The sequence below is a fragment of the Fundulus heteroclitus genome, chromosome 12 (assembly GCF_011125445.2).
Source record: "Fundulus heteroclitus isolate FHET01 chromosome 12, MU-UCD_Fhet_4.1, whole genome shotgun sequence".
Classification (NCBI taxonomy): domain Eukaryota; kingdom Metazoa; phylum Chordata; class Actinopteri; order Cyprinodontiformes; family Fundulidae; genus Fundulus; species Fundulus heteroclitus.
The window spans coordinates 31,010,415-31,035,710 of record NC_046372.1 but is presented as its reverse complement, the minus strand read 5'-3'; the positions used below and the strand labels follow the sequence as shown (position 1 = coordinate 31,035,710).

Sequence of the window (25,296 nt, the reverse complement as noted above, 5' to 3'; positions counted from 1 at the left end):
CCAAAACTATGTTCCATAACGGACAGAAATTTAAATATCAAAGGGGATCACAATAACTTGGCTGCACTCTGCTCATCCTTCCTGTTACCTGCTGACAGCCTCACTCTGTTCACTGCGCCGAGGATTCTTTACCTCAGCTGAACATTTCTGTCATTTTGATTTGTAGAAAAAACAAAACACTGTGAGACTCACTCTGGTCACAAAAATCTCATTGATTTTATCCTTGTGCATTTTGAGACATAAGACGTTCGCAACAGAAACCATATGAATGTAACCATTAATTAGGCGGTGCTCATTATGACCCCGCTACCATTTTGTACTTCAGCAGTTTTAGTAAATTTGACGCCCGACCTCTTCAGGTACAAAGTAGAGCCTTTTTTGTACATTTCACACCAACCAGGCATCAGGTCCCGCCTGCCTTTTGTACCCACACTGACAACTGCTTATTTAAAGGGATTTCCTGAAATCTGCCCAGAGTTTAATGTAAAAAGATCTTTGTGTCGCCAGTTAGCATGGACCATAAGCTGAATGTCACTCGTGGTCATTTTGGTTAGAGCAGAGGTCTTATTCTGTCATCTTTTCATAAGCGTCAACCAATCAGAACCACAGGCAGTCAAAATATAATGCAAGTTACAAGTTGACAATAAACTAGAAATTTAGATTTAATTCAATTCAATTCAATTCAATTTTATTTATATAGCACCAATTCATGAAACATGTCATCTCAAGGCACTTTACAAAGTCAAGTTCAATCAGATTATACAGATTGGTCAAAAACGTCCTATATAAGGGACCCCAGTTGATTGCATCAAAGTCCCGACAAGCAGCATTCACTCCTGGAGAAGCGTAGAGCCACAGGGAGAGTCGTCTGCATTGTACATGGCTTTTCTGCAATCCCTCATACTGAGCAAGCATGAAGCGACAGTGGGAAGAAAAACTCCCCATTAACGGGAAGGAAAGCGTTTGTACGTCAATCTATCTTAGTAATTCATCAAAATACTAAGACAAATGAACTGATCCGCTACAGTTAAGAACAGCAGCGGTAAAGATTTGTCTACTAGAACAGTCAAATCCCTCTGAACACTGGTGGGGTGGTTGTGGGTGTGCTGTTCGTGATCTGTTTGCTTCTCTCAGTAAAGAGTGAATTCAGACAAACGGAACCCTAGGAAACATTTATTTTGGTAAAAGAAGAACTGAAGACTTGAATCCGCTCTAACTCAAGTTGACACCGCCCAATAATGAGTCACAATGAGACGATTATGTCACCCAATAAAATAAAAACCTGTTGACTACAAGGAATAGTTTCCCCCATATTTAATGCTGCTTCAGCATGTTGCTTTATTTAATCAAGGGTGCAGGTTCAACAAGCCTCTTTTTCCTTCTCATCACAGATATTCACTTAGATTTAACCAGTTTTTAGTTGTTTCATTTACACACTTAATATAATTGATCTTACTATAGGTGTTGTTAGTGGATTTGTTTTTTTTAAAGATTAGCTCCTGAACCGGATGAAGGAAACAGACCAAAACAACAGTGTGATACTGGCTCAAATCGATGTAGACGTGCAGAATGAGTGTAATGTTTTTCAGGTCTTTTCACAGACTGTGACTTTAGAGACTCTTATAATTGCTTTCATAAAGGTTACAGCCTGGATGCCAGGATGTGACACTAAAATGAAATGAGCTGTGGCTCGCAAACAGGTTTTTAGACACACGTGGTAGGCTAACAAAACTGATCTAGATCTGTGGAAGACATTACAAACAAAGTAGTTAGCCGAAAAAAAGGGCTCGGCTCAGGTAGGTGTTTTTTTATTCGGCAGCCTACAGCATCTCAGGCCGTATCTGGACTTTCAGCTGATTCCCTAGCTGAGAAGGAAAACCCTCCAGACGCCAGGCTTTCATTAACATGTGGTACTGAAACCCCTTTGTCCTCCTTTATCAACCCCCGTTAGGGCTCACCGCTCATTTTCCCTCACCTATTAGGTTGCTGCTGTCAGATAAGTGACTGAAATGAGTGGGCGCCATCAATGAATCTTACACCCAGAAGAAGACCTGAATCAATAACAGTAGAGCGTGTGTGTGTGTGTGTGTGTGTTTGTGTGTGGGTGTGTGTGTGTGTGTGTAGATCTGCATCTCCAGTATCAGGTCAGAGGAATTACCTTGGCCTAATGATAGAAATTCAATCTGCGTCCAGAAAAGCAGTTTCTCGACTGCGGAGAGGCTCTCGGGTGACCGTAGATGTGCGTCGTCTTACATAACAGCGCAGGTATTTCAGCTGCAACGTGAAGCCCCGCAGGCTCGCCTACAGCCTTTGTTTTTCATTTCTCTGTCTGCCGGTTTGAAAGTCAAACAAGCACCAGAGGCTCCGCTTCTACGCCGTTGTAGACAATGCCCGTGAGTGGGTAATTAGCACCCGAATGTATTTGATTACTGCAACAGGCAAGACGATGCACGTTGTATTTATACAGTGCCCTCCAGATGCTTTCATGCTGGATTTTTTTTTTTTTTTTTTTTTTTTTTTTACATTTTGTCATGTTGCAACAACAAACTTTGACGGAGCAATCATGGTAACTCTGGAGAAGCTGCAAAGGTCCACAGCTCAACTACATTTTGTATTCTCCAAAAATCTGGACTTTATGGAAGAAGAACTCCCTGGTCTAAAGAAAACCATCAGAGAGGGTTTCTCCAGTTGCCGTGTAGGAGGGGCGGCAGACATGTGGAAGACGGTGCTCAAGGGCGATAAGACCATAGTTGAACTTTTTGGTTTACATCCAAAACTGGTCAAATTTGATTATAGAATTAGATGTGTGAAGCTTACTAAGTCCCTTCACCTTTATGGTGATGGACTCCTGTGTGTTGGTCTGTCGTATAAAAAAAAATACACTGAGGTTTGTGTTTGCCTCATGACAAAATACTTTTTGTAAGGCGCTGGATCTCTCCAAAAAAAAAAAAAATTCTGGAGTGATTTCTGCTCCTTTTTTCCAATCAGAAAAATCCACAGAAAACATGTCCAGTCATTTTGATGCCTTCAGCTTTAAAAGGGGTTCCAGTATGTTTGGTAGAAATGTGGATCAGTCCTTGTGCCAATCTGGTGTTTTATTCTTCACCATCGGATATTTAGATTGGAACTGCGAGATGACTCCATACGGCTCTAAAATATGCAAAGACTAATTGCAATATCAAACTGGTGCTCTCTCAGCCAGTGCCTCTTTATGGAGCTCATACAGCTAGAGGCATTGTTGGATGCAGAAAGATAAGTCTCGTGCTCCGGTTCAGTTTGTCCTTTAGCATCCACAGGCAAACAGAGACTGATCTCAGTCTGCAAGCTTGCTGGTCTGCATCCCAAGCCACTTTGTGATGCAGCCTCTGCAGAGGCAACAACCCGTCACAAAGTTACCTGTAAGCCCCTCTCTGCAGCTCTCCACACTGCTCACCGCCAGGGACACATAAAGCTCCTGAATCTGAATGACTCCTCTCTCCTGTGACACTACACTGCAGTCAAACTCTTACACAACCTATCTATCTGCCTTACGCTTGTCTGCGTCCTGAGGAGCGTCTGCAGCGAAATCAGTTTTTTTTTTTTTTGTAGTTGCCATACAGTACGGCAGGGACAGAACCGTCAGTTTCTTTAAGGATTTGGGTCTTGCTGTTATTTGTTGCATCACTTTGTCCTGTGTGCAAATGTCATGTTTGAGTGTTAGCAAACAGATGGGCATTCAGACCATCAGCAGTCATTTATAGCTCTTAGTATGTTATGTAAGGCTGAATTGTCTTTTTGTCTGTGTGTGTGTGTGTTCTGGGTTCTTACTAGCTTTGCTCTCAGTACCTTGAAGTAAAATGAGTCTTTGCTCTTTTTGTTCGTGTTCATCCGGACCGATGGCTGCTGAAGTCTTCCCGCAGCTGTGAGACGCTGTGTCTGCGTTGCAAAACAGGTGTTCAGAAAGTCTGCTTACATAACCGTGCGGGGCTTAGGGAATCAGAGGGACCAGACCGTAAAAACCCTACTAAATTACAAAGCAAACACAGTTACGTTGGGTGTGATGTAAGACGGGATCTATGTATGCCTTTTTTGTTCAACGCTCTCTATGAAAACAACATGTATTCACAGGCAGGTAAAAAGCTTTGAAAATCCCAACGTTTTCTGATCAGTTAATCCTGTATATCTTTTTTTTTTGTTTTTTTTTTGTTTTGGGCATTAGGATTTTTATTCAGTTATTTGTGCTTCCATTTTACTACTTTTTCAGTCCCCTTCACGGTAAATGAGCTGTTTTCCTGAACTCTTTCCTCAGGCAGTAAACTTCTGGCAAGTGCTGGTGATGAATGACGAGCACACAGAGCGGCGCTACCTGCTCTACTTTCTCCTGGGCTGGGGACTTCCTGTCCTGGTCATCATCGTCCTGGTTATCGTTTTGCTCGGCGGCTTCGGCTGGACCATACACGCCGTGTACGGACTGGTGCACGGAGACGTGTAAGTTTATTTCATTAGATGCCCGATGTCTCTCAGAACCTAACATAAACTGATTGTCCTATAAATTTTAGTATTTTAACGATGCGTTTGAATTCCTTCTTTTCAGGGTCGAATGATCATGAAACAAACAACTTCAGGGAATTTTACACACAGCCTTTGTAGCCATCTGAAGGGCTCCTCTCAGAATTAAGTTAATTTCCATTGGTCTCCTACCATGGACCTGATTTTTAAACACGGTTCATAAATTTTCAGCGGGGGTCAGGCCATTCATAAAGCTTAATGTTTTACCTCTTTAATCCAATCCAAAGCCAGTTCTGATGTGGGTTTGGATCATTGCCCTTTAGGAACACCCACCTGTGTCCAGGTTTCAACCGTGTGGACATTTGTCTGAGATAAAGATAAAGAACTGGGAGGTAGTTTTCATTAATCATTGCTTTGAATTTTAAGTGTGGGACAAGCAACACTGGCAGCAAAACTGGATTCTCAGCATGAAGCGACCCCACCCTGCGTAGCAGCGGGTGCCGTGTTTTTTAGGTCGGAAACCGTGACTCATTCAAACACTCTTCCTGTCGCTGTGACCACATAGCTCAATCTTAGATATTTCATAAGATATTTGGCTTGTCCACGTAGCTCACCTTACTGTAAATAGTGCTGCTGCTGTTCCAACATTTTCCTTTTTATAACAGTCTTGAGCCTTGGCCATTCCTGGGTTAGCCATGAACGTCCTGACCCATCTCCTTTCTTCATAAGTAACAGTTTTGGACCGATCAGTGAGACTTTAAGAAAGTTGCGCGTTTCAGCAGGACAAAGATCCCAAACGGACCTTAAAAACTGGTTCTGAAATGGTTAAAGGGGGCTAACGTTGAACTTGTGGGAAGGCCAAAAGCTCAACTTCATTTATAGTTAATGGGCTTCACTTCAAAGCCAGGCTCATGGCAGGAAAACAACCAATTTAAATGAGTTCTATCTTTTGCCAGCAACTGCTTAGCGCACATTCATCCAAATATGGACGTGTGATTTTGAACATCTGTTCGTTGCGTCTGCATTAAATTCAAACTCATGCATCTTGTTCTTAGAGATTCCTTGAAGGTTGTTGAACCACCTTGGAGAAATAGTCATTCAAAAGCCATTGACCGACACTGAGAAAAGATTTTGAACCATTAACAGCAATTATAAGTTAATCTTCTTCTAGCCCTGTCTGTTTTGAAAGGAGCACACTGGAAGACAAGAGTGTCCTTTTTATTACTCCTCTGAATCATTGGGTCTGACTGCAAGTTTTTTTTTTTTTTCACTCTGACGGGAAACTATTTCAGAGCGAAAGGAAAACACCTGAGCCAGTGACGTTATATGAGGAGGTAGCTCATCCAATCAGCTGAGAGATTTAGGAAACGAGTTTGAGTGTTTGCATTCGTCGCGCCACACAGAAACGGGAGTCTTTACCTTGAAGGGGGAGTTTTTCTTCCTGAAATCACTTCCTCTCTATTCATGGCTTTAAAGCCTCAAACTTAACTGATTTAATCATTTCGTAAAAAAAACCCGCACAAAGTCGCTTTGACGGTTGTGCGTCTGTCTGCATTTTTCATGCGCTTCATGTGTGAAGCAAGTATGCATGACGGGCAGAGCTATGCGTTGGTGGAGTCCCAAACTTTGAATCACATCTTAAACTGGCCGATGGTCTTAGGCGGGGCTGTTATCCTTGGGATCGAGCGAGGGAGCGTGTTTCCTGTGGGTGGCTGTGAGACAGTGAGCGCACACATGAGAGATTTAAGGACACAGAGAGGGGTATTCAGTATCCTCTGGAGAGCATACCCTCCTCTTTGATGGACTGAGGCAGCCTTTACATTCATTCACTCTTCTCTTTTACTCCTGATCAGAGAAAATAGGTTGCCTCTTGTTTTCCTCACCAGCCCAGCTGCCTCGGTTTCACCCTGCCTGCGCACAAACAAGCCTTAAGCTCAGATTCTACGTCACAGAGGTGTTTTTCAAAGTAATCGTATCTGGGAGGGCCAGCAGCTGCACAGTCTAAGAGAAACGCGTCATGAAATCAATAAAACTGATTGTGGGTTATGATTTGAAAAGGAATCCTCTTTTTGGTATAGTTTATAGTATATTGGTGTTGCTCGTGTCTCGTCCTGCAATGAGCATATTTGGGTTTTTTTCTCATTCAAGCAGGTTCTCATAGGGCTGGACGATAATTAAATAACAATATATATCGATCAATAAACGTATATTGATGATAGAAAATAAAGGTCAACATAAGGTTCAATAGATTAACAGGTTTCCAACCTTTTGCCTTCTAGCATGTAGGTTAATACTACAGTCGTTACATCCTCTCAACCAATCACAAACTCAGACCCAGGAACATTCCGTCACTAAGCTCCGCCCCCTTCAAAGAGTTTAGACACCACGTGTTCTTTTTTCTTTTTAAAATACTTGCAGTTTTGGTAAAAAGTTGGTTGAATAAATGTTTGAGTTTGAATTCAGTGTTTGTGAGTCTGTATCTAAAAATAAGTTGCTAAGCAACAGCATAAATGGTCAGGGCTGCACTTAAAGTATATGTTTTGAATTTGTTGATGATTATCGATATTGATCAAAATGATTTCTATTTTATCAATATGCTTTTTTTTCTACATCACCCAGCCCTATGTTCTTATATTATAGGTTTACAGATCCAGTTGCTGGATCCTTAGACGTTTGTTGTTACATGTGCTGTTGAAGACGCATTTTTTTACCAAACAAATCACATTTCTTTTTATTTTAGCCATTTCTTTCATTCAAATGTTGTTGATAAAACGACTTAAGACATTGATATGTGAACATGCCTGTGCATATTCTCACTTAGCTTAGTCAACCCAACAGCAAACAGGCTTAAATGGAGACAACCCGACTTTCGCTCAGTTTTTATGAAAACTTTGTCAATTCTGGTGGCTCAAACATGAGCCCTTGACTAAATGTGAAACGATTAAATTCTAGCATGAAAGGCCAAATAAAAAAGTAGCTATTAAGAATTCAACACATTTACAGTCAGCTAGAAATTTACAGCAAAGCACAGAGCAACTCCCTTGTTACACATTGCATGACTGATGAGCATCTAGTTAGCAGGATTTGCCTAAAATTACATATTGAGCTTATTTAACTTGTTTTTTTGTTTATGACCTGTTTCAACAGCGTGACAAAACTTTAAAAAATAACCCAATGCCAGCCCAATCCTGGATCAAATATGGACCAATGCATAACGGGGTTCATTTAACGCTGTTGGGTTGTAGAAGGTGTTTTACTCGGCTTTCTTGGTTGAATTTTCAACCCGAAACACAGTGCGTGCAATTGAGGCTGCCATAGAGTCGGTTGAAAATATCAACCCATAGATTGAATTACTAAACAAGTGCAATCTGTGTGCAAAATAAAATGTTATCATTACTAAATATTACACATGCAACTGTTAGTGGTAAAATAACAAAACGAGAGGAATTGGGGATGACAGCAGCTGAGAGTGCGGAGAGTCTGATTGAAAAGGTTTCAATGTTCAAGCAGCTGGATCGGAACCTCTCATCGCCAGGTGTAATGCAAAGCGTTGAATGCGGTGGTGTAAGGGGTAGTGGTGGCCTTTAGATCAGGGCACAAGTTCCATGGTTGCAATCCCACTGACGGCCACTCCGGGTCCCTGACCCTTTGCCCCAGAATGCTCCCCCGGTGCCACACAGTGACAGACCACTGCTCCCCGAAGGATGGGTTAAATGGGGAGGACAAATTTCATGGGAATGTGTGTTGTCATGACAAATAAATAAATAAAGATAAAGCATGCAACCAATGGACCCTAGACTGGCAGAGACATGTTTTCTGGAGCGTAAAATTATACCTCTGTCTTGTCATCCATCACCACAGTCTGGGTGGGCAGTTTCCCTGACTGCGCGGGGCTAAGTGTAAAGTTTGAGGGTATTATGATCTCGGGTTGTTTTCAGGTGCCCCTCAGTTCCAGACAAAGAAACACATGATGCCTCTGCATACCAAGACACTTTTCTCTTTTTTTTTTTTTTTTTTGCTCCAGACTCTGTGGGAACAGTTTGGGGTTGGCACCTTCAGTTCCAACAATGTCTGAGCACCAGCGCTCAGAGCGAGGTCCATAAAGACACAAATTAACAAGTTTGGTGTGGAAAATCTTGAATGGGCGGCACAGAGCCCTGATCTCACCCTGATAAAACACCTTTTGGGATGAATTAGAGCAGATTGGGAGTCAGGATTTCTTGTACAATATCAATGTTTGGCTTTATAAGAAAGGTTAAAAAACCCATAAACAGTCTTAAACTCTGCAGCAGGCTCTCCTAGATGAGTTTCAGCTGTTATAGCTGCAAAGGGTAGATCAATGTTGTATCAAGGTCTTTGTATTAAGAACAATGTGTAATTCCCAGGTGTGAAAACGGCAAGTAGTTCAATAGTTCTGGCAATATACTGTAGTGTACTTTTAACCTCCATGAAAATTAGTAAATTAACAAAACACAATTGCAACAGTTTCATATCATCAAATAGGACCTTTTTGACAATTTAATATTGATAATACAATTCATACAAAAAAATAACAATATGAAAAATTGCACACCTGTCTTGAAATCATGACCAACTCTTCGCTCATAGTGTGAATGGTGAGCACAGCTAGCGATACCTTGAGCTAACTGCTTCGCAGGTAAAATACTCACGTCACAAAAAATATGAATTAAGTCATAAACATTATTCTGCTACTTTACCATTTCTTATTTCATTCTTTGGAAGACGTTCATTGAAATCTAATTTGGTTGGGTCAAAACTAGGTCTAAATTCTGTAGCCCATGTTTGATTAAAATTACCCAACATCTGTCTTAAAGCCATAAATCCAGCATTTGGACCAAAGGACCCAGCAGGTGTTTGTTTTTTTCAATACATACATCTTGGCAGTGGAGTTTCTTCACATACTTATATTGTTTTAGTGTTAAACTGTAAACTGAGATCGGTTTAATCTAGCATAACAAAATATTAGTACGTCATTTGGTCCCAATAAAAAATGGTGTTTACATCATTATCTTTGAACTGGATCTAAGTGTTCTGTGCTCAAGGACTTCGGGTTGAGTGATCCGTGACCGCATGCTGCCTGATATATAATAAAAAGAAAATCCTCTACCGCCCTCACCCCCTCCCCTCCCCTCCCCCCATAAAAACAAGCAGCACAAACATCCATTTCCCGTTGTATTGGAGCTATCTTGGAAGGAGTGAATGGTGCATGAATGTGTTTGGCATACCTTGTCATGTTTTGGCTAGCACAGCTCTGATTAGTTTACAGCGCCAGCTCCAACCTGCAGATGTTACTATCTGTAGCTCTTTGCTCCCACCAAACCACTTTGTTTGTTGAAAAAAAAAGCGCAGAAATCGCACGAGCGTTCAGTTTTGCTCATTGATTGCCGTCTAATGTTTATGGGGGCATGTTGGATTTCCCAGAGAACAATGTTGACAAAGATACAAATGTCTGAGTGAAAAAAACTAAGAAGGAATTCATGACATTTCTTTGGGAAATAACAGTGAAATAAAACAACCAAACATTGACTGACTTGAATGAATCCCAAGTCATCCCCCTTTTTAGACACATTCCAATACATGCAGGGTTTAAAATAAGGAGAGCAAATAGCTTGAGTTTTGCATCCAGTTGGAGCACCAGGGTGGCCTTGTTGTTCAGCAGAGTTGATGATGAACATGTTTTGCTTTGATAGTAAATCCTGGGAGTCTTGGGAAGGCTTAGAAGTCTGACTGAGAAAAAATCCTGGTTATGAACTCTGCAGAAATCTTTTAAGGAGAGACTAAAGAGTCTTAGAGGCGAATACAGCGTTGCAAAAACCATATAATTTGTGATTTCCAGAGTTTACCGTTAAGCTGAACCTGTGGTTGGTGCCTAATGTGTTCCTTTTATCTTTTAATAAATAGCAATAATCAGTGTAAAAATCAGCTACTGACTCAGTCTCTTATCTCTGCTCTAGGTGCTTCATCCCAAACGTCTATGCGGCTCTTTGCACAGCGGTGTTAGTGCCTCTCGTGTGCTTGGTTGCAGTGCTGGTCATATTTATCCACGCCTACCAGGTAACTGAGCAGTGGAGGGCCTACGATGACATTTACCGTGGAAGGACAAACAGCACAGGTAACTAAGTGCATGTAGTGCTGTAATTATTTCAACTTTTACGTTTTTTACTTGCCTCCAAATAAGTGAAAAGAACCGCTTCCATTTTTTTTTATCACGTATGTTTATGTGTACAGATTTAGGCAAAACGATGTCATACCCCTTCACATTTTGACACTTCACAACTACCAAGTCAAAGTATTTTATTTAATGTATTTAATACACTTTGTTGTAAACCAACATAAAATGCTACAAATGGAGACCTTATGACCATTAATCCCAGATTCTTAATTGAGTATAGAGCTAGACTTTCTGGGTTTGCCGTGTAGTTATCTGTATCCATCTTTGCATCAACTCTGATCAGCCTCCCTGATCCTCCTGAAGCAAAGAATCCCCTTGGTATGACGCTGCCACCATCATGTTTTACCGTGGGGATGGAGTTCCTGGGTCTTCCTGATGCTGTTGGTTCACTATTGTTCTCCAACACACCACTAAAGCCTTCTCAATACAGCTTGATTTAGATTTGGGTTAAATTACACTGAGGTGACCTTCGGTTGGACTGGATTTTGTGTGCAGCGATCCAAATAAAGAGGGATGAACCCAAGCCTTCCATATTTAATATTTGTCAAACATTTCAAAGGCCATTTAAAAATGTCCCTTCTACTTTACAATAACACACCACTTGGTGTTGGTCTCTGTTGAGTTTTTCAGTTGGAAAAAGACCAAATATGGAAAAGTTCAGGACGTACGAACACAAGTAATGAGGTGTTGTATTTTGCCTAACTTATCCTGCCTGTCTGCAGAAACATGAAAACAAATACCACACTATTGTGAGGGAAATAATGCTAATGCATTTATATTTATTCAGCTTAAAAGTCTGTTTGACCAATAATACCGCGGCTAATCCTTTCAACCACGAGTGGTAAATCCAACTGATATAATAATGTACCAAAATGTGTGCAAACACTCTTGAACTTGTACACTATCCAGTTGTGTTGTCTGGACAGAAATAACTCTCAGCAGAAGAACGAGTGCTGTGAATCGACGCTATTTACTCAGTGCACTCAGTCATTCTGCCCACACATGAAGATCCAAGGCAAACATCTTCAGTCTCTCATCGTTCAGGCTCTAATCACTGGCCATCAGTGATAATGAGCAGGCTTTAGTTGCTTTTTGCTCAGTCAAAGCCCTTCAGGGGCAAAGCAGAGCCTGAATTCATGAATTCTGCTGTAAACTGTGTGTGGCCTGTGTGGCGACAGCACAGGAAACCAAAAACATGTAGCTGTGAACTCTTATCAAGGTTGCAGTAGTTTGTAGGTTATGATCAGAGCATTTTGATATGTTGGACTGGCAAAAAAATTAAATAAAAATAAATAAACACCATGCAAAGGATTAAAGGTCTTTGTTGTCTTGTTTAACCTGAAACAGGGACCAAATATAGGGAGAGTAGATGGTAGATGCTTTACAAAGCAGTACTCTCAGGTTTCTACTCTTCTTGTACGACACACTCTACCCACATAAGATGAGAACATCCACTGTCCAGTGTTGAGCTCAAAGATCATCTGTCCATCCATTGGCTAGGTGTCAAACTCCAGTTCCCAAGGCCCGGTGTTCTGCTGATTTTAGATAAATGTATCTCTGCGTCAGCTTGACTTAATCAGATAATTAGATCATCAGCAGGACTCTGTACAACTTGAGGTAATTCAGTCATTGGATTCCGGGGTTTTGGACTTGGGACACATCCAAAAGTTGCAGGACGCTGGCCCTCAAAGACTGAAGTTTGACACGCCTGAATCCTGCTTGCTCCCGCTCAGGGTAGCCATGTGGGAAAGGGTGGGCTAGTGGCTGGAGCAGAGCGCTTGCATCCATGTAAGGCTGCGATCCCGGCGGTTCCAATCCCACAGACTGCCGCTCTGTGTCCCTGAGCAAGACCCTTGGGCCCAGGATGCTATATCCAGGAACCGCACAGTAGCAGCCCACTGCTCCCTAAAGGACAGGTTGAATACTGAGGAAAATTTTAAATGGAACATACAAAGTTGCAATGACAAATAAAGATGATGATTATTATGTGTCAGTCAATGAATTAAGAGAAGGAGTACAACCCTGGACAGATTGCCCGTTCATCAGAGGGACAACATTTTTACATATCTGACACATTTATACCAACGGACAACTTGCTATCTCCAAATGACCCAACACACACATTTAGGGGATTGACCGAGGAAAGTGGAGTACCCAGAGAAAACATGGACACTCCACACAGAAGGGCCCCAGACTTGATTTCAGGACCTTCTTCCTGCAAGGCAGCGGCGCCAACAGCTGCAGCGCTGCACAGCCCTCTGCTCAGATTGTATCTATATATTCTTTGAAGGCACAAACTTGGCAGCGTTGACTGATCAAAGTCTGAAGAGGAAGCTTAACGCTGTTTACTGTGGCTTCAATACTGTTATCTAGAAACGCAATGACTCGACAGAATCTTGTTTGCACACAAAAGTATATAACCACTCATAAAGCATGCACACTGGATGTAGTGCATTTTGTCACAGTTGGGGTTTTTTTTCTCCTTGATTTGTATTTATTTATTTAAATGTGTACTTCCATGCCATAAAATCTGTGGTGACTGAGCACTCACTCATTAAAGTCCAGAGTCCAACACAAATGTAAAAAATGAAAATAATGTAGTACCACCCATCCGTCCATTGTCTATGTCCGCTCATCCCTGCAGGGCTGGTGCCTATCTGAAGTGATCATTGGGCTAGACTAGGTACAGCCTGTTCAGGTCGCCAGACCATGGCTACACGGAGACACACAGGAAAAAACAACCAAGCAAGCACCTACTTACACCTGAGGGCAGTCCCACACATGCTCGGGTAGAACTAGCAAAGTCCATCCTGAAACACGAAATATGTGTTCGTACAATCCCATGTACGAACACATATTATTATTAGTAAAAATCTGTTCACTTTGGGGAACACTGATCCCGCTGCACGCAGCGGCCTTAAAGCTGCTAATTATGAATGTTGTCCTTTTTTTTTATTTTGATTTTTTTTTTTGTACCTTGCAGGGATAATAATACATATTTGAAGGTTCATTCTACATTCATATATTGCTAATTAGCTTTTTAGTAAGAAATAGTTATTTATTATTCACGCGCACATTCGTTTTCCCACCTTGATGTTTCTAATTAACTGATGGATTTGTGGGACAGTAAGTACGTAATGAGGTCAGTTTTTCACAACCCCTACTGCAGCAAACAAGTGGTGTGATAAGACGGGGGCTAATCTTTCACTGTGCCAGTGTGAGAAGCCCGCATGTTAAACTCACAGGACTGTGTGAAAAGTAGCAGGACCGCTGACGTCAGCGAGGATCAGGAGAGCCTGCCAGCGTCTGCTTCGGCACGTTGCGCGCCACTCCCTGACCTGTACCTGTATCTGAGAGGAGGACGGCAACTCCGCCTCGGTGCCTGACGCGGTGCTCGTCGGTAAAAAGAAGGCGATCTGAACTTGAAGTGAGGGATGTCGAAATGCCATCTGTAAAAACCTTATCGCAGCCGTACTCGGCCCACGAGCGGTGTTGACGAAACTGGAGGAGCTTTTTTTTTTTTTTTTTTTTTTTACAACACCAGTTGCTGCATCAACACGTGCTGTTCAGTCACTGATTGGCCAGAAGAGGAGTCAACAAATGCATGTGTTGGATAAGGTTTTACTGCAACGTCTTTTATTGTTTATAGTGCCAGCGTTTGCAGTAAACCTTTTCACCTTTCTTCCACATCGAGAGCAACAACAACAACAACCTTGAAATGCATTTTATCAGGATTTCACGTGGCAGGCCAATACAAAATACATCTGTGACATAAAGTGAAAATTATAAATGTTTTTTTTTTAACTTATTTTGCTAAAAAGATTAAACTATGTTGTTGAATTATCTGCCATCCCTGTCGCTGCAGAGGAAAGGGATCCCCTCGGCATGATGCCACCGCCGCCATGTTTCACTGTGTGTTCTGGGTGATGAGGGGTTATTTTTTCACCACGTGCATCTGGAGCCCAATGTCAAATTTTGGTTTAATTTGATCCGAGCACTTTCTTCCACAGCTTTGCTGTGTGTGAGTTACTATTTCAAGGGATATTAATACTTTTGCAAGCTCCTGTGCTTAATAGTCTGTGCAGCTGCTATGTTGCCAATACAGACATATAAGATTATGTAGTCTGAAACTGTTCAAGCATTTTTTTAAAACTATCTCCCAATGCTAAAGCTGCAGAGGCTCCTCCGCAATATTTAGAGACCAGGTTTGCTTTCTCAATAACACGCTTAACAAGATGTATTTTGCATGGACTAAATTGTTCTAAATATAACTAATTGATCAGTTTGCCAGCTTTATCATCCTTTTCCCCCCTCTTTTTTAGCTAGTTGTGTTAATATAATCTTATCACCTCACTTGTTGCAGCTCATTGTTTTTACAGCTGCTGACCTCGTTGAGACGCTGATGTCACTTTCTTTATTACATTTATTTATTTATTGTTTTTCTTCAGTGGGGGTTATCTGCTGAGTTTGTCTTTTCACACCGAGGCACCATGCTGATACAAAAACTGTCAACTGGAAGTCGTCAAAAATAGTAGATCCCTCATGTTGAAAAGGAGAACTCATCCAAACGGATACAAAAATAAATAAAAAACATACAACAAACATGCAAGGAAAGATGCGTACATTCAGTACGGCTCATGTGCCCCTTTTTTGTTTTTCTCTGCCTTGGTGATATATCCAGTCAGCATTTTGCAGTCGGTCTCCACTTGGCTCTGGGAACCTGCTCTTACTGTGGGAGCTCTGTCCCGTCCAGAGAGCGGAATGTGCTTACACGGTTGGAAAAATCAAGTAGACAGATGTGCTTGGGTGGAAGAAAGAGAGGCAATGGGATAGGAACAGTATGTGCTGATGGAGGCAGTGTAAAAGTCTAAGAAGAAAAGGGAAAGGGAAAGAAAACATCCACGGGGCCGGCTGTCTTCAAAGAGATTCTTTTTCCGATAATGCTCGGATGAGAAATAAGACCACAGAAAGTTTAAAAAGGCGAAGGCTTACAGGAAATATGTCTCAGATTAAGGGGAAGGCGGCATGAAGAAACGAGTCTGAGAAAAGGGAATGCAGGAAAAGAAGCAGACGCTAGAGTGGAAGTGACAGAAACCATGGAAGTGGCACCTAAGTGAGGGCCTTCTGTGCAAACCTGGGCCCTGTGCCCTGTGTTTCCATCCTACTTGTGAAGTGAACTGGACTCTGCTGGACGCCTGTGCCCCACATATCCGCTAGCAGCAAGCTATAGCTAAACTGAGTCAGCAGAGTAGTTTTAAATAGGATTATCCCTCAGGATTGAAAGATTAATTTGGAACCTGCGTTTTTGCTTTAGAAAGTATTAAATGATTCTCACTTCGCATTAACAAGGTAAGATGAATTATGGTGTCGTCAAACGCGCCCCATATAGTCATCACAGATGCAGTGCTTAAAAAAAATAACTTATTCATATCCCTCCAACTTGAGAAAAATGAGAAATGTCTGAAACGTGTGCCAGGCATTTGTACTCAGGCAGCCAGAGGCGATACTTTGTAGAACTACTTACAGGCAATTACAGCTGTGAATCTTTCTAAACATGTCTCCACCAGCTTTGCTCATCAAGGCACATAAAAGTTTGCTTTATGTTTCGCAAAACATCAGATTTCTTTTAAATAGGACTTTGCATTTCTTCTATCGCATAGAGCCAAAAAAAGCATTGAAGTGTCCGGTTGTAATGTGACGTAATGCAGAAACGTTTGCGGGTGTGAATACTTTTCCAAGCCAGACAACTTCCATGTAGATTAAATATCCATACTGCTACTGGTGCATTGTGTTTTGTTTTTTTTGTTTTGTTGTTTATTGTGGGTCACCAATAGAGATGTTCTTTTGCCCCTTCATTAAACTGACACATGTATCTGGATTGAAGCGCTGCTACTAACAATATTTCCTAATAAGGGAATCAGACTGGGTAGAGCTTATCAGGGTGCTGTATTGGCTTCCCCTGGCAGTCGACTCCAGTGTGTCCAGGACCTCGTTGGGGATGTTATCTGTGACGTTCCTGCTATGAATCAAGAATTAATACAAAATGTAGATTAAGCGTATATGTCCTCTCGTCAGCAAAGTTCTTTAAAGCAGCTAAAACAGGCTGATGTTGCTAAAAAAAAAAAAAAAAAAGAGCTCAATGTAGATCCCTTGCAGAAACATTTTGAACATCTGGCTTCTTTTATTCCCAGAAACACAGGAAATCCTTGGAGAGAGCGCTTATTATATTGAATGTTTGTGAACGTTTACCAATATGCACACAAGAAGACATCGAGCTTAGTCATGTGGTCGCATGTTTATTTTATTGCACATACCTAATATCACACATGTGAGCGAATGAGTTGGCGTTGTAATTGCTATTTTGAAAATGAAGAAATTTTCCCGGCATTTCCATTTATAGGTCACCTGTTAGCACCGCCTGTTAGTTAGAGCATGCAAGCTGATGGTTTTTAGTTAGACTACAAGCCTCACAGCCAGTCTCTGAAATGCAGGGGCAAAGCCAGGGGTAGCAATGGTCACCATACGGCAATTTGTTGTTTGCATAGGGACATTGTTCACCAATAGAGCGCCCCACTGGAACAAGCAGTCCCCCTCCATAACAGATGGTGGCAGCAGTGACACTCTCAAACCGAAGTTCAGCCATTAATACAATTATAATAGAATAAGTTGTTTGATTGACGTTCACAGAATCAGTAAAGGCATCAGCTAGAGCAGGACTTCTTGCAGCACGATGCAGTTTATCCCTCGTTTTCTCCTGCTGCAAAGGTGATTGTTGTCTGGGCCTCACCACACTGCAAAAACGGATCTAAAAATAAGTAAAATGTTCTTAAAATGAGTGTATTTACCCTTGATTTGAGCCGTTAAATAAGATTATTTGTCAATGGAATGAGTATTTTGACCCCTAAAACAAGATAATTAGACATCCTGCACTTGAAATAAGGTGATAGAGATGAGTTGTTCCTATTTTAGGTGGAGAAATCTCATTGCATTGGCAAATCATCTTACTTACGTGCTCAAATCAAGGGTAAATACACTCATTTTAAGAACATTTTACTTATTTTTAGTTCCGTTTTTGCCGTGCAGTAAGAACAATTTCACAACAGTTTCAGATCATCTTTATTTCATCTGTGAATACGTTAAGAGGCTCATTATGCAGGTTTTCCTGATATAAAACTGGCAGTCTCTGCTTTCTTTAAAGGCAGCTGTTGTCACACATGGAGATATGAGACTCCCCTTTCACGATCTGAATGACAAAAGCATGCCAAAGCTCGTTTTATTTCTACTTGACCTCATACACGTTAGTAGATAGATAGATAGATAGATAGATAGATAGATAGATAGATAGATAGATAGATAGATAGATAGATAGATAGATAGATAGATAGATAGATAGATAGATAGATAGATAGATAGATAGATAGATAGATAGATAGATAGATAGATAGATAGATATCTTTATTGTCATTTTGTATGCACAAAGTGCGTACAGAACGAAATTTCGTTTGCATACAGCTTGAAAAGAATCACTCTAGAAATCACAGTAGATTGCACTATTTTTCAGGATAAAGATGCAGCAGCGATTTATGTAAACAATTGAGATGAAAAAACAATGTAACACTGTAAGCAATAGTCTATTTGTGGCTTCAGCATTTCAGAGTCCATTTTGTGGCTTCATTGGTTCAGCAGCATGAAGCATATGTGCAAATGTGTAAATGTGCAGTTATGCAAGTGTAGTGCAGTGTCCATAGTAGCATATTTTCCATAAATTGACCATGAAAATACTAAAAGGATCTAAAAAAAAAAATTATTTTTCTCTGTTCTGATAATCAAATCAAATTTTTCAAAACCATCAGTATCCCCACATCGTTTTCACTCGGCCATATTAATGATGACACAGATGCTCGGCAGATGAGGCTCACACGTGACGTGAAGAGGCAGCTCTTTGTGCGGCTCGGGTCATTTAAGTGCTCTCACTGCGTGTCGGCCCTTCACTGTTCGACGCTTCAAGCTGGATCTCCATGCTTCATCTACTGTGTGCCACTTTTATACCACTTGTAAAAGCTACCATTTCAGCTATATGTGCAATGAGGTGCTTTAAAGTTTGTAACTCCTGTAAAACTTTTCAGCTTTCTGCATTCATATGAGGCTTTATGTCATCATGTTTTTACACATGGTTTAAAGTAGAAAAAGAGAACTTTGTTAAACTCTTGAGGCAAAGGCACTTTCTAATAAACGGATTTGTCCAGCAAAGAAATTCAACAATTTATATTTAACAAATTTAACATTTAAACATTCTATTAATAAAACAAACAACAATGTTTAATGTCCGTTTACTCATTTCTGATCCTTATTGCGGGATTACAGAAAAGTGACATAGCGTAGACAGGTTAGATCATTCAAAACCTCAGGCAGATAACTCTTGTTGCTGATCTGAAAGAAAAGAATTGTGTCCATTTTTTGTTCATAAACAGCAGTGATGTGCATGGCTGGGCTCCAAAAAGAACATTCCCATGTGCACTTTGATTAGGAACCTGGAATCCAGCCAGCAAGCTGCTAATCAGCTGGACTTTACAGTCTTCATAAAACAAATAGCCTCACGTTGTATACTATGCTTTCAGGTGGTTACTTTTTTATTGTTATTCAACTGATAAGATTTTTAAAGCTAATTTCATGTTTCCTTTGTGTTCCAGAGGTGCCGCTGGTCCTTTACCTGTTTCTGCTCATCTCGCTGGTCTGGCTGTGGGCAGGACTCCACATGGGCTACAGGTACCTGTGGATGCTCATCCTCTACGTCATCTTTAACTGCCTGCTGGTAAGATCCCTTTCTCGTTTTGTTATTTGCATCCCCGCTGATATGCCGATTACAAAAACCACCCACTAGCAGCTTTGTGTCGTAAAGTTTATTGTACCGCAATTGGGCTCCGTAAAACCTAAAACAAGATTAAAGTCCTTGGTGTGAATTTACAAAGGTTTGAAAACAAATATGTATTTTTTTTCCTGGCTCTGAGTAAGACTTCTTTTTTTCCCTTCCGTCTGTACGCTTCTATGTGCATGGGTTGCAGATGTTTGACCTATTTATGAGTGGGGTAGAGGGTAGGAGAAGACAACATCCTCCTACTTTGATTCCTGGCTTCAAAGACCAGGAGTTCCTCGGGAGAGCAGGGAGAATCGTTCTTTTCACTGCGTCATATTTCAGTGTTGCTGCGGCCTACATTTCCTCTTTGTTTTTGTGTTCATGGTCATCTTTTAAATCGCCTCTGGTTCCTCATATGCATCCAAGTCTTCACACTGATTCTGTTCTTCACTTATTTTAAAGGGTTAGAAAAGAAAAAAGCTTGTACTTAAAACTGGAAAACTGCAATGTTATGCATCATGCACACACTTGTTTGTGTGAACTTATGCAAATCTGAATTGCATGTAGGGTCTTTTAACAAAATGCTTCATGGCGACTGTACCACTCAGAGTACAGTATATTACAGATCAGCGTAAAGCATTACATTTCGTTTGTCAGACTGTTTTGACTTAATGTCTGTCAGTCTGCCCCCAGGGCAGCTGTGGTTACTAACATAGCTCACCACCGTCAGGGTGTTAATGGGTGAATGACTGACATGTGGTGTAAAGCGCTTTGGGGTCGTCGGACTTGATAAAGCACTATACAAGTAAAATCCATTTACCATTTAATGTAACAGTTTCAGTAAACACGCTATAAAGTAGGGGTGTCCAAAGTGCTGCCCGGGGACCATTTGCGGCCCCTGGACTAATTTTGTGGACTGCAGTTCAATAATTGGCTCAAAAGCACAGGTGGTTGATGTAGATGTTTTTTTTTATTTTTAATGAGAGCAAAATGATTCCAGACAGGTTAAAATCTTCTTGCAATTGAAAATCTTACGTACCGTGCAAAGTATTCATCTTTTAGTTACCCCACCTTTTGCATTCTCTGTCCAATGACTTCTGCTCAAAAGCAGACTTTGGTGCACAATTCTGCTTTCAACTCGTTTAATAAAACTGACTAAATACAGCCACCCTTTTCACTGACCTGAATGCTGTTCTCATCGCTAAGACTTGACAGTAAATTGGTGTTTTGTTTTTTCGATTGAGATGGTCATCCAATTAGCAAAACAATTAACAACCTGAATGACCATCTTTTAAAAAGGAGCATGTGCAAAACCCTTTTTAAGTTGTCGATCTACAATGATTCATGCGTCTCTTCTCCTACAGAAAAAATAATTAAATAAAATATTGCATGATCATATTTTGCTGATTACGTAAAAAAAACAATTTAAATTATTATTTTTATTATATTTCTTGGCCCTCGAGTACTTTTGATTTGACAATTTTGGACCATGTAACAAAAAGTTTGGGCACCCCCTAGCAACACCACCTGGAACCTGGTTCCTATGGCCCCGCTCATGTCAGACTAAGACCGCACCACAGCATTTACAGTCAGCATGGAGCACGGATGAGCTTTGGTATTTGGAGGCACTTGAAGAAGGCAGTGCACATCTCATCATGGGTAATGGAGTATGAAAGCTCCCTGAGGAGTAGAACGAGGAGGAAGAAACAGACAACGGCTTGTAAAGACCTCATTTAGAAATATAGTTTTCTTAATTCAAACTATTAGTCAGTATTTTATTTTTTACCTGAGTATCATCAATATGATTCCGGACTGAAATAGGAATTGAGAAAAACAATAACATAGTGATGTTTGACACATCAGGCTTCAAGGAGCGCTCTTCAGCTCCTATTACGTCCACCACAAGTTTCACTTTCAATCTAATGCCAGATTCTAGGCTTAGCAACAAGTGTTGGAACCAAGTTCTCTTTAGTTTTACCAAACATTGCCCACATGTTGACGCCACAAATGAAAAAAAAAAAAAAACAGTTCCTGTTGATGTGATCTTTCTTTAATGAGCCTGACCATCAGTTCATAGCGCAGCTGAACGTTCAGATCTGAAGGCAGATTAGGAGGATTTCATAAAAGCAGTTTTGTATTTTTATTCTCATTTACTCTTTATCAGCGACTTTTATGTGTTCACTTGGAGGTAGAGTAGAGCGAGGTAACAGTTTTCTTTTAAAAGGGGGAGACATGGCTTTTGCATACAAAGCAAAAACTGTAAAGACTCACTTCTTTGCCTCCCTCGGTCACATATCTTGAGCAAAGATCCAGCTCACATAGAAACCTGCAGTATTTGAATGGTTCTTGCAGACTGACCCATTTTCTTATATAGAAACTACTATAAAAGAGATTGTGTACCTTTTTCCCTTAGCAACCTCATTTCAATAATGTTCTAGATGGAGCAAACAGCCTTTTTAAATAATTATTTAGAAAATTGTCTGTTCTGCTTTTTTCCTCACATTTTTCTCTTTCGTTTTAGTAGTGGATTTTCCATTAAATGTTTGCTACCTCTGGTAAAGTCTCTAAGTCACCGTTTAGTTGTAAAGTGCACAGTAGCAGGTCCGTGGTGACCCGCGGTGATATGTGGCATCCACGTGTGAAAGACAACAGCGCCCGAGCGAAGTAAGCTGGCCCTGTTGGCACGGTGACTAATGAAGAGAAGTGATGTCAGCGCCAACAGCCGATGTCGCACTTAGCATTTGTTTGTGAGCTCCCGCAAGGTTTGTCTTATTCTCTGACATCATGTGGACACTTTCATCAGCTCACTAGCAAGCTGAAGCTCCTCTGCTAGGTCCCTGACCGTGTGTCCGTGTGGCCAGTGACTATCAGATGTCCTATTTTGTGCATTTTTTGGTTGAAGACCGTTTGACTAACTGCTAAATCTGCTGTTTCTATAAACATGGGCAGAAATATTACTGTGACAGAAGGTAAAAACAAACTCAGTCATTCAGAGCCTTGAAAAGTATTAATCCTTTTTTAACCTTTTCTTTGTTTTTGTTGTCCCCATCACAACACTTCCAAGAGCCTCTAACTGCTTTTCTAGCAGTACTGATCTGTACGTAGCTCCGTCTATCAACCAATCAACTTCCCTGTCCTCGCTAAATAAAAGTACACCCACAGCATGACACAGCAGCCACCATGTTTCTCTGTGGGGAAATGGCTCGTTTAAGGGTACACTCCATGTTTGCAGTTTTGTCATCAATGATTCATTCAGATTTTTATCTATAGAGCACTTTTCATGCAACCAAGTTTAACCCAACAGGTTAGAAACAACCTAACAACTCTAAAAACCCAAATAGTAAAATTAGTTACAAAAGTATTACAAATATATGACAGTTCTTGCTTACATTATTAGTAGTAATGATAAAACATGAATAAATAATATATATAAAGTTGCTATAATTGTTATCAACTAACACTGAAAAACACAAAGAAGCAAAAGAGATAGGAAATATCTATATAAATATCTATAACCTTAAAATAAAAGCTGGACTGACTACATGTCTTTGGTTTGCTTTGAAAAACATCAAGATTGTCAATTGAAGGCTGTTCCACAGCAAGACAAAAAAAGACGCCTGAACACGCTTTATTAGTCTCTTTTTTGTTTTGGTTCTTTTAAAAAGACCTGACAGGTGTTGCAGGGCATTAAGGATACAAGCAAATATGATACGGCTGGGATAAGAGGATTAACCTTTTAAAATACCAACAAGAGCACCTTTAAAATGTATTGTTAAAGTGGTCAGGTAGCCAATGCGGAGACTGTAAAATCAGTCTTGGAGCTAACTTGCTGGCCCTTGTCAGCATTCTGACAGCCGAACTATGAAGTGTCTGTAATGGAGCTACAGCTTTTTAAGAAGTCCAGAAAGCAGAGCACTGCAATAATTTGTTCTACAAGATATAAAAAGTGTGACCTCTGCTTGGACTGGAAGAGAAACTGTTGTGTTGTGGCAACGTTCTTCAGATGATAAGATGTGATACTCTTTGAAATGTTGCCAGTTTTCTATGAGCTTGTCAAAGCTTTGTATTTTTATTTTTTATTTTTTTTTTACAATATCACTGCTTTAAACTTTTCCAAAGCTGCATCCCTGACCTGTCTGCCACGTTTGACTAAAGCCTTCTGAGCACTTTTAATCATCCACCTTTACTCTTCCTACCACTGACAGAGACATACATGGATGCACTTAGGGACACTTTAGCACATAGCTGAAATAAAAAAAAAAAAAAAAAAAACATTTAAAGAGTTCATTCCAGGTTAATAGAGTCCCTTTAGATTCAGTTTGCCCTTCTCTTCAGGCAGGTCACCCTCCAGCATCAAGATGTAGGCAACCTCTCTAACTAAAGTGTTCTGTAAAAGAAAAGAAAACATATATGTTCCTGGTACAGCTAAACTTATGCAATTGATTTATTTTTTTTTTGGCCCAGGCACCAACACTACAGCTTCAAAAATGCGTTGACCCAGGCCTCTGAAGTGTGCAACACTAATAAGGAAGGCTTTATAAGAGTAGAAATAGGTGAAAAACCCCAAAGCTTATTGATTAAAAGTAAAATAAGTGAGGGATTCTGCCGAGATGCTGCTGCAATGTACAAAGAGAGGGTCTTATTAGATGTGTTTGTGTCGTGCTCATGTACATTTTAAGCAGATAACTTCATTTATGCAGCTCGAGGAGGATACTGCTAAAGTTTTTGACTTTGGGACAAATTAGAGACCGAATGAAGAACAAATAGATCTGATATTTGTTTACATCAAAAGCACAAAGATCAATCACACGCACACAGTTAATAAATGTAGTATGCAAAAGCAAGGGTGAATATTTCCCTGTAAAAATGAACAGACAACCACATTCTGTCCGCATCATTATTCAACTCGCCGCTTCTAAATTCACAATCTCACAGTTTCCATTGTGTGGTGGGAAGTTATAAAAGAGTGTAGGTCACAGCTGCAACGTGTTGCAGCGCGGTTCTTGTTTTCTCCGCGCGGCGAACTTTCCATTAGAAGAGTTTTCCATATTTACCTCGCAGTTGCGGTTCGTGTAGCTGCGAGGCACACCTCCCTGCTGCTAATTGCGGAAAACATTATTAAAGAGTTGCAGATGTTACAGCTGTGCACGGGTGCACTGGTGTTGCAGAGGATCCAGAACTCTGTGTACCAAGCAAAGTGGAAAGGAGGAGGGGTCTCCAGCAGCAGATTTAATGGTACTGAGCTGATAAAGCTGATCGCATTCAAAGTTATGCCGAGAATAACTGACCTTTAAATCTAAAGGCTGCATTTCTTCATTCCTCCTTCCGCTCTGTTTTTCAACCGTGCATCTGTGCTTCACCCAGGCTGAATTAGAGGACGATAATCAGATCTCCACAGCAGCACTCCTCATTATCTTCTTGTTCTGCCTATAAACCTTTCCTCCTTATGCCGGCAACCGTCAAAACTACAAACAACCCTGAAACGACAACAGTTTTCATAATGATATATCACCTGCCCACTCTTCCTTATTTAATCTTGGTCTATAAATAGGATAACAGATATCCTATGTGTGGTCATTTTTAGCAAACAGCAATATCCTGAGTCCCTGACCGCTGAAGCATCCAGTTTATAAGAACATGCATAAGCGTAGAAATGATTTCACACACATGAAAAAGCTCTTTGACAGAGTTGGTATTTATATATGTCATCAACCATCCAACGATTGGTGTCAAGTGATTAAAATCACTTGTTGTTTTTTTT

General features: G+C 40.7%; 1 protein-coding gene across 1 annotated transcript in view; it reads left to right on the top strand.

The window, feature by feature from the left end:
- The window catches only part of adgrv1 (adhesion G protein-coupled receptor V1), a 153,952-nt gene that overhangs the window by 115,738 nt on the left and 12,918 nt on the right, over positions 1-25,296 (top strand). Inside the window, 3 exon segments of the mRNA XM_036144433.1 lie at positions 4,289-4,467; positions 10,464-10,621; positions 19,372-19,493. Coding sequence (XP_036000326.1) covers positions 4,289-4,467; positions 10,464-10,621; positions 19,372-19,493 — 459 coding nt within the window.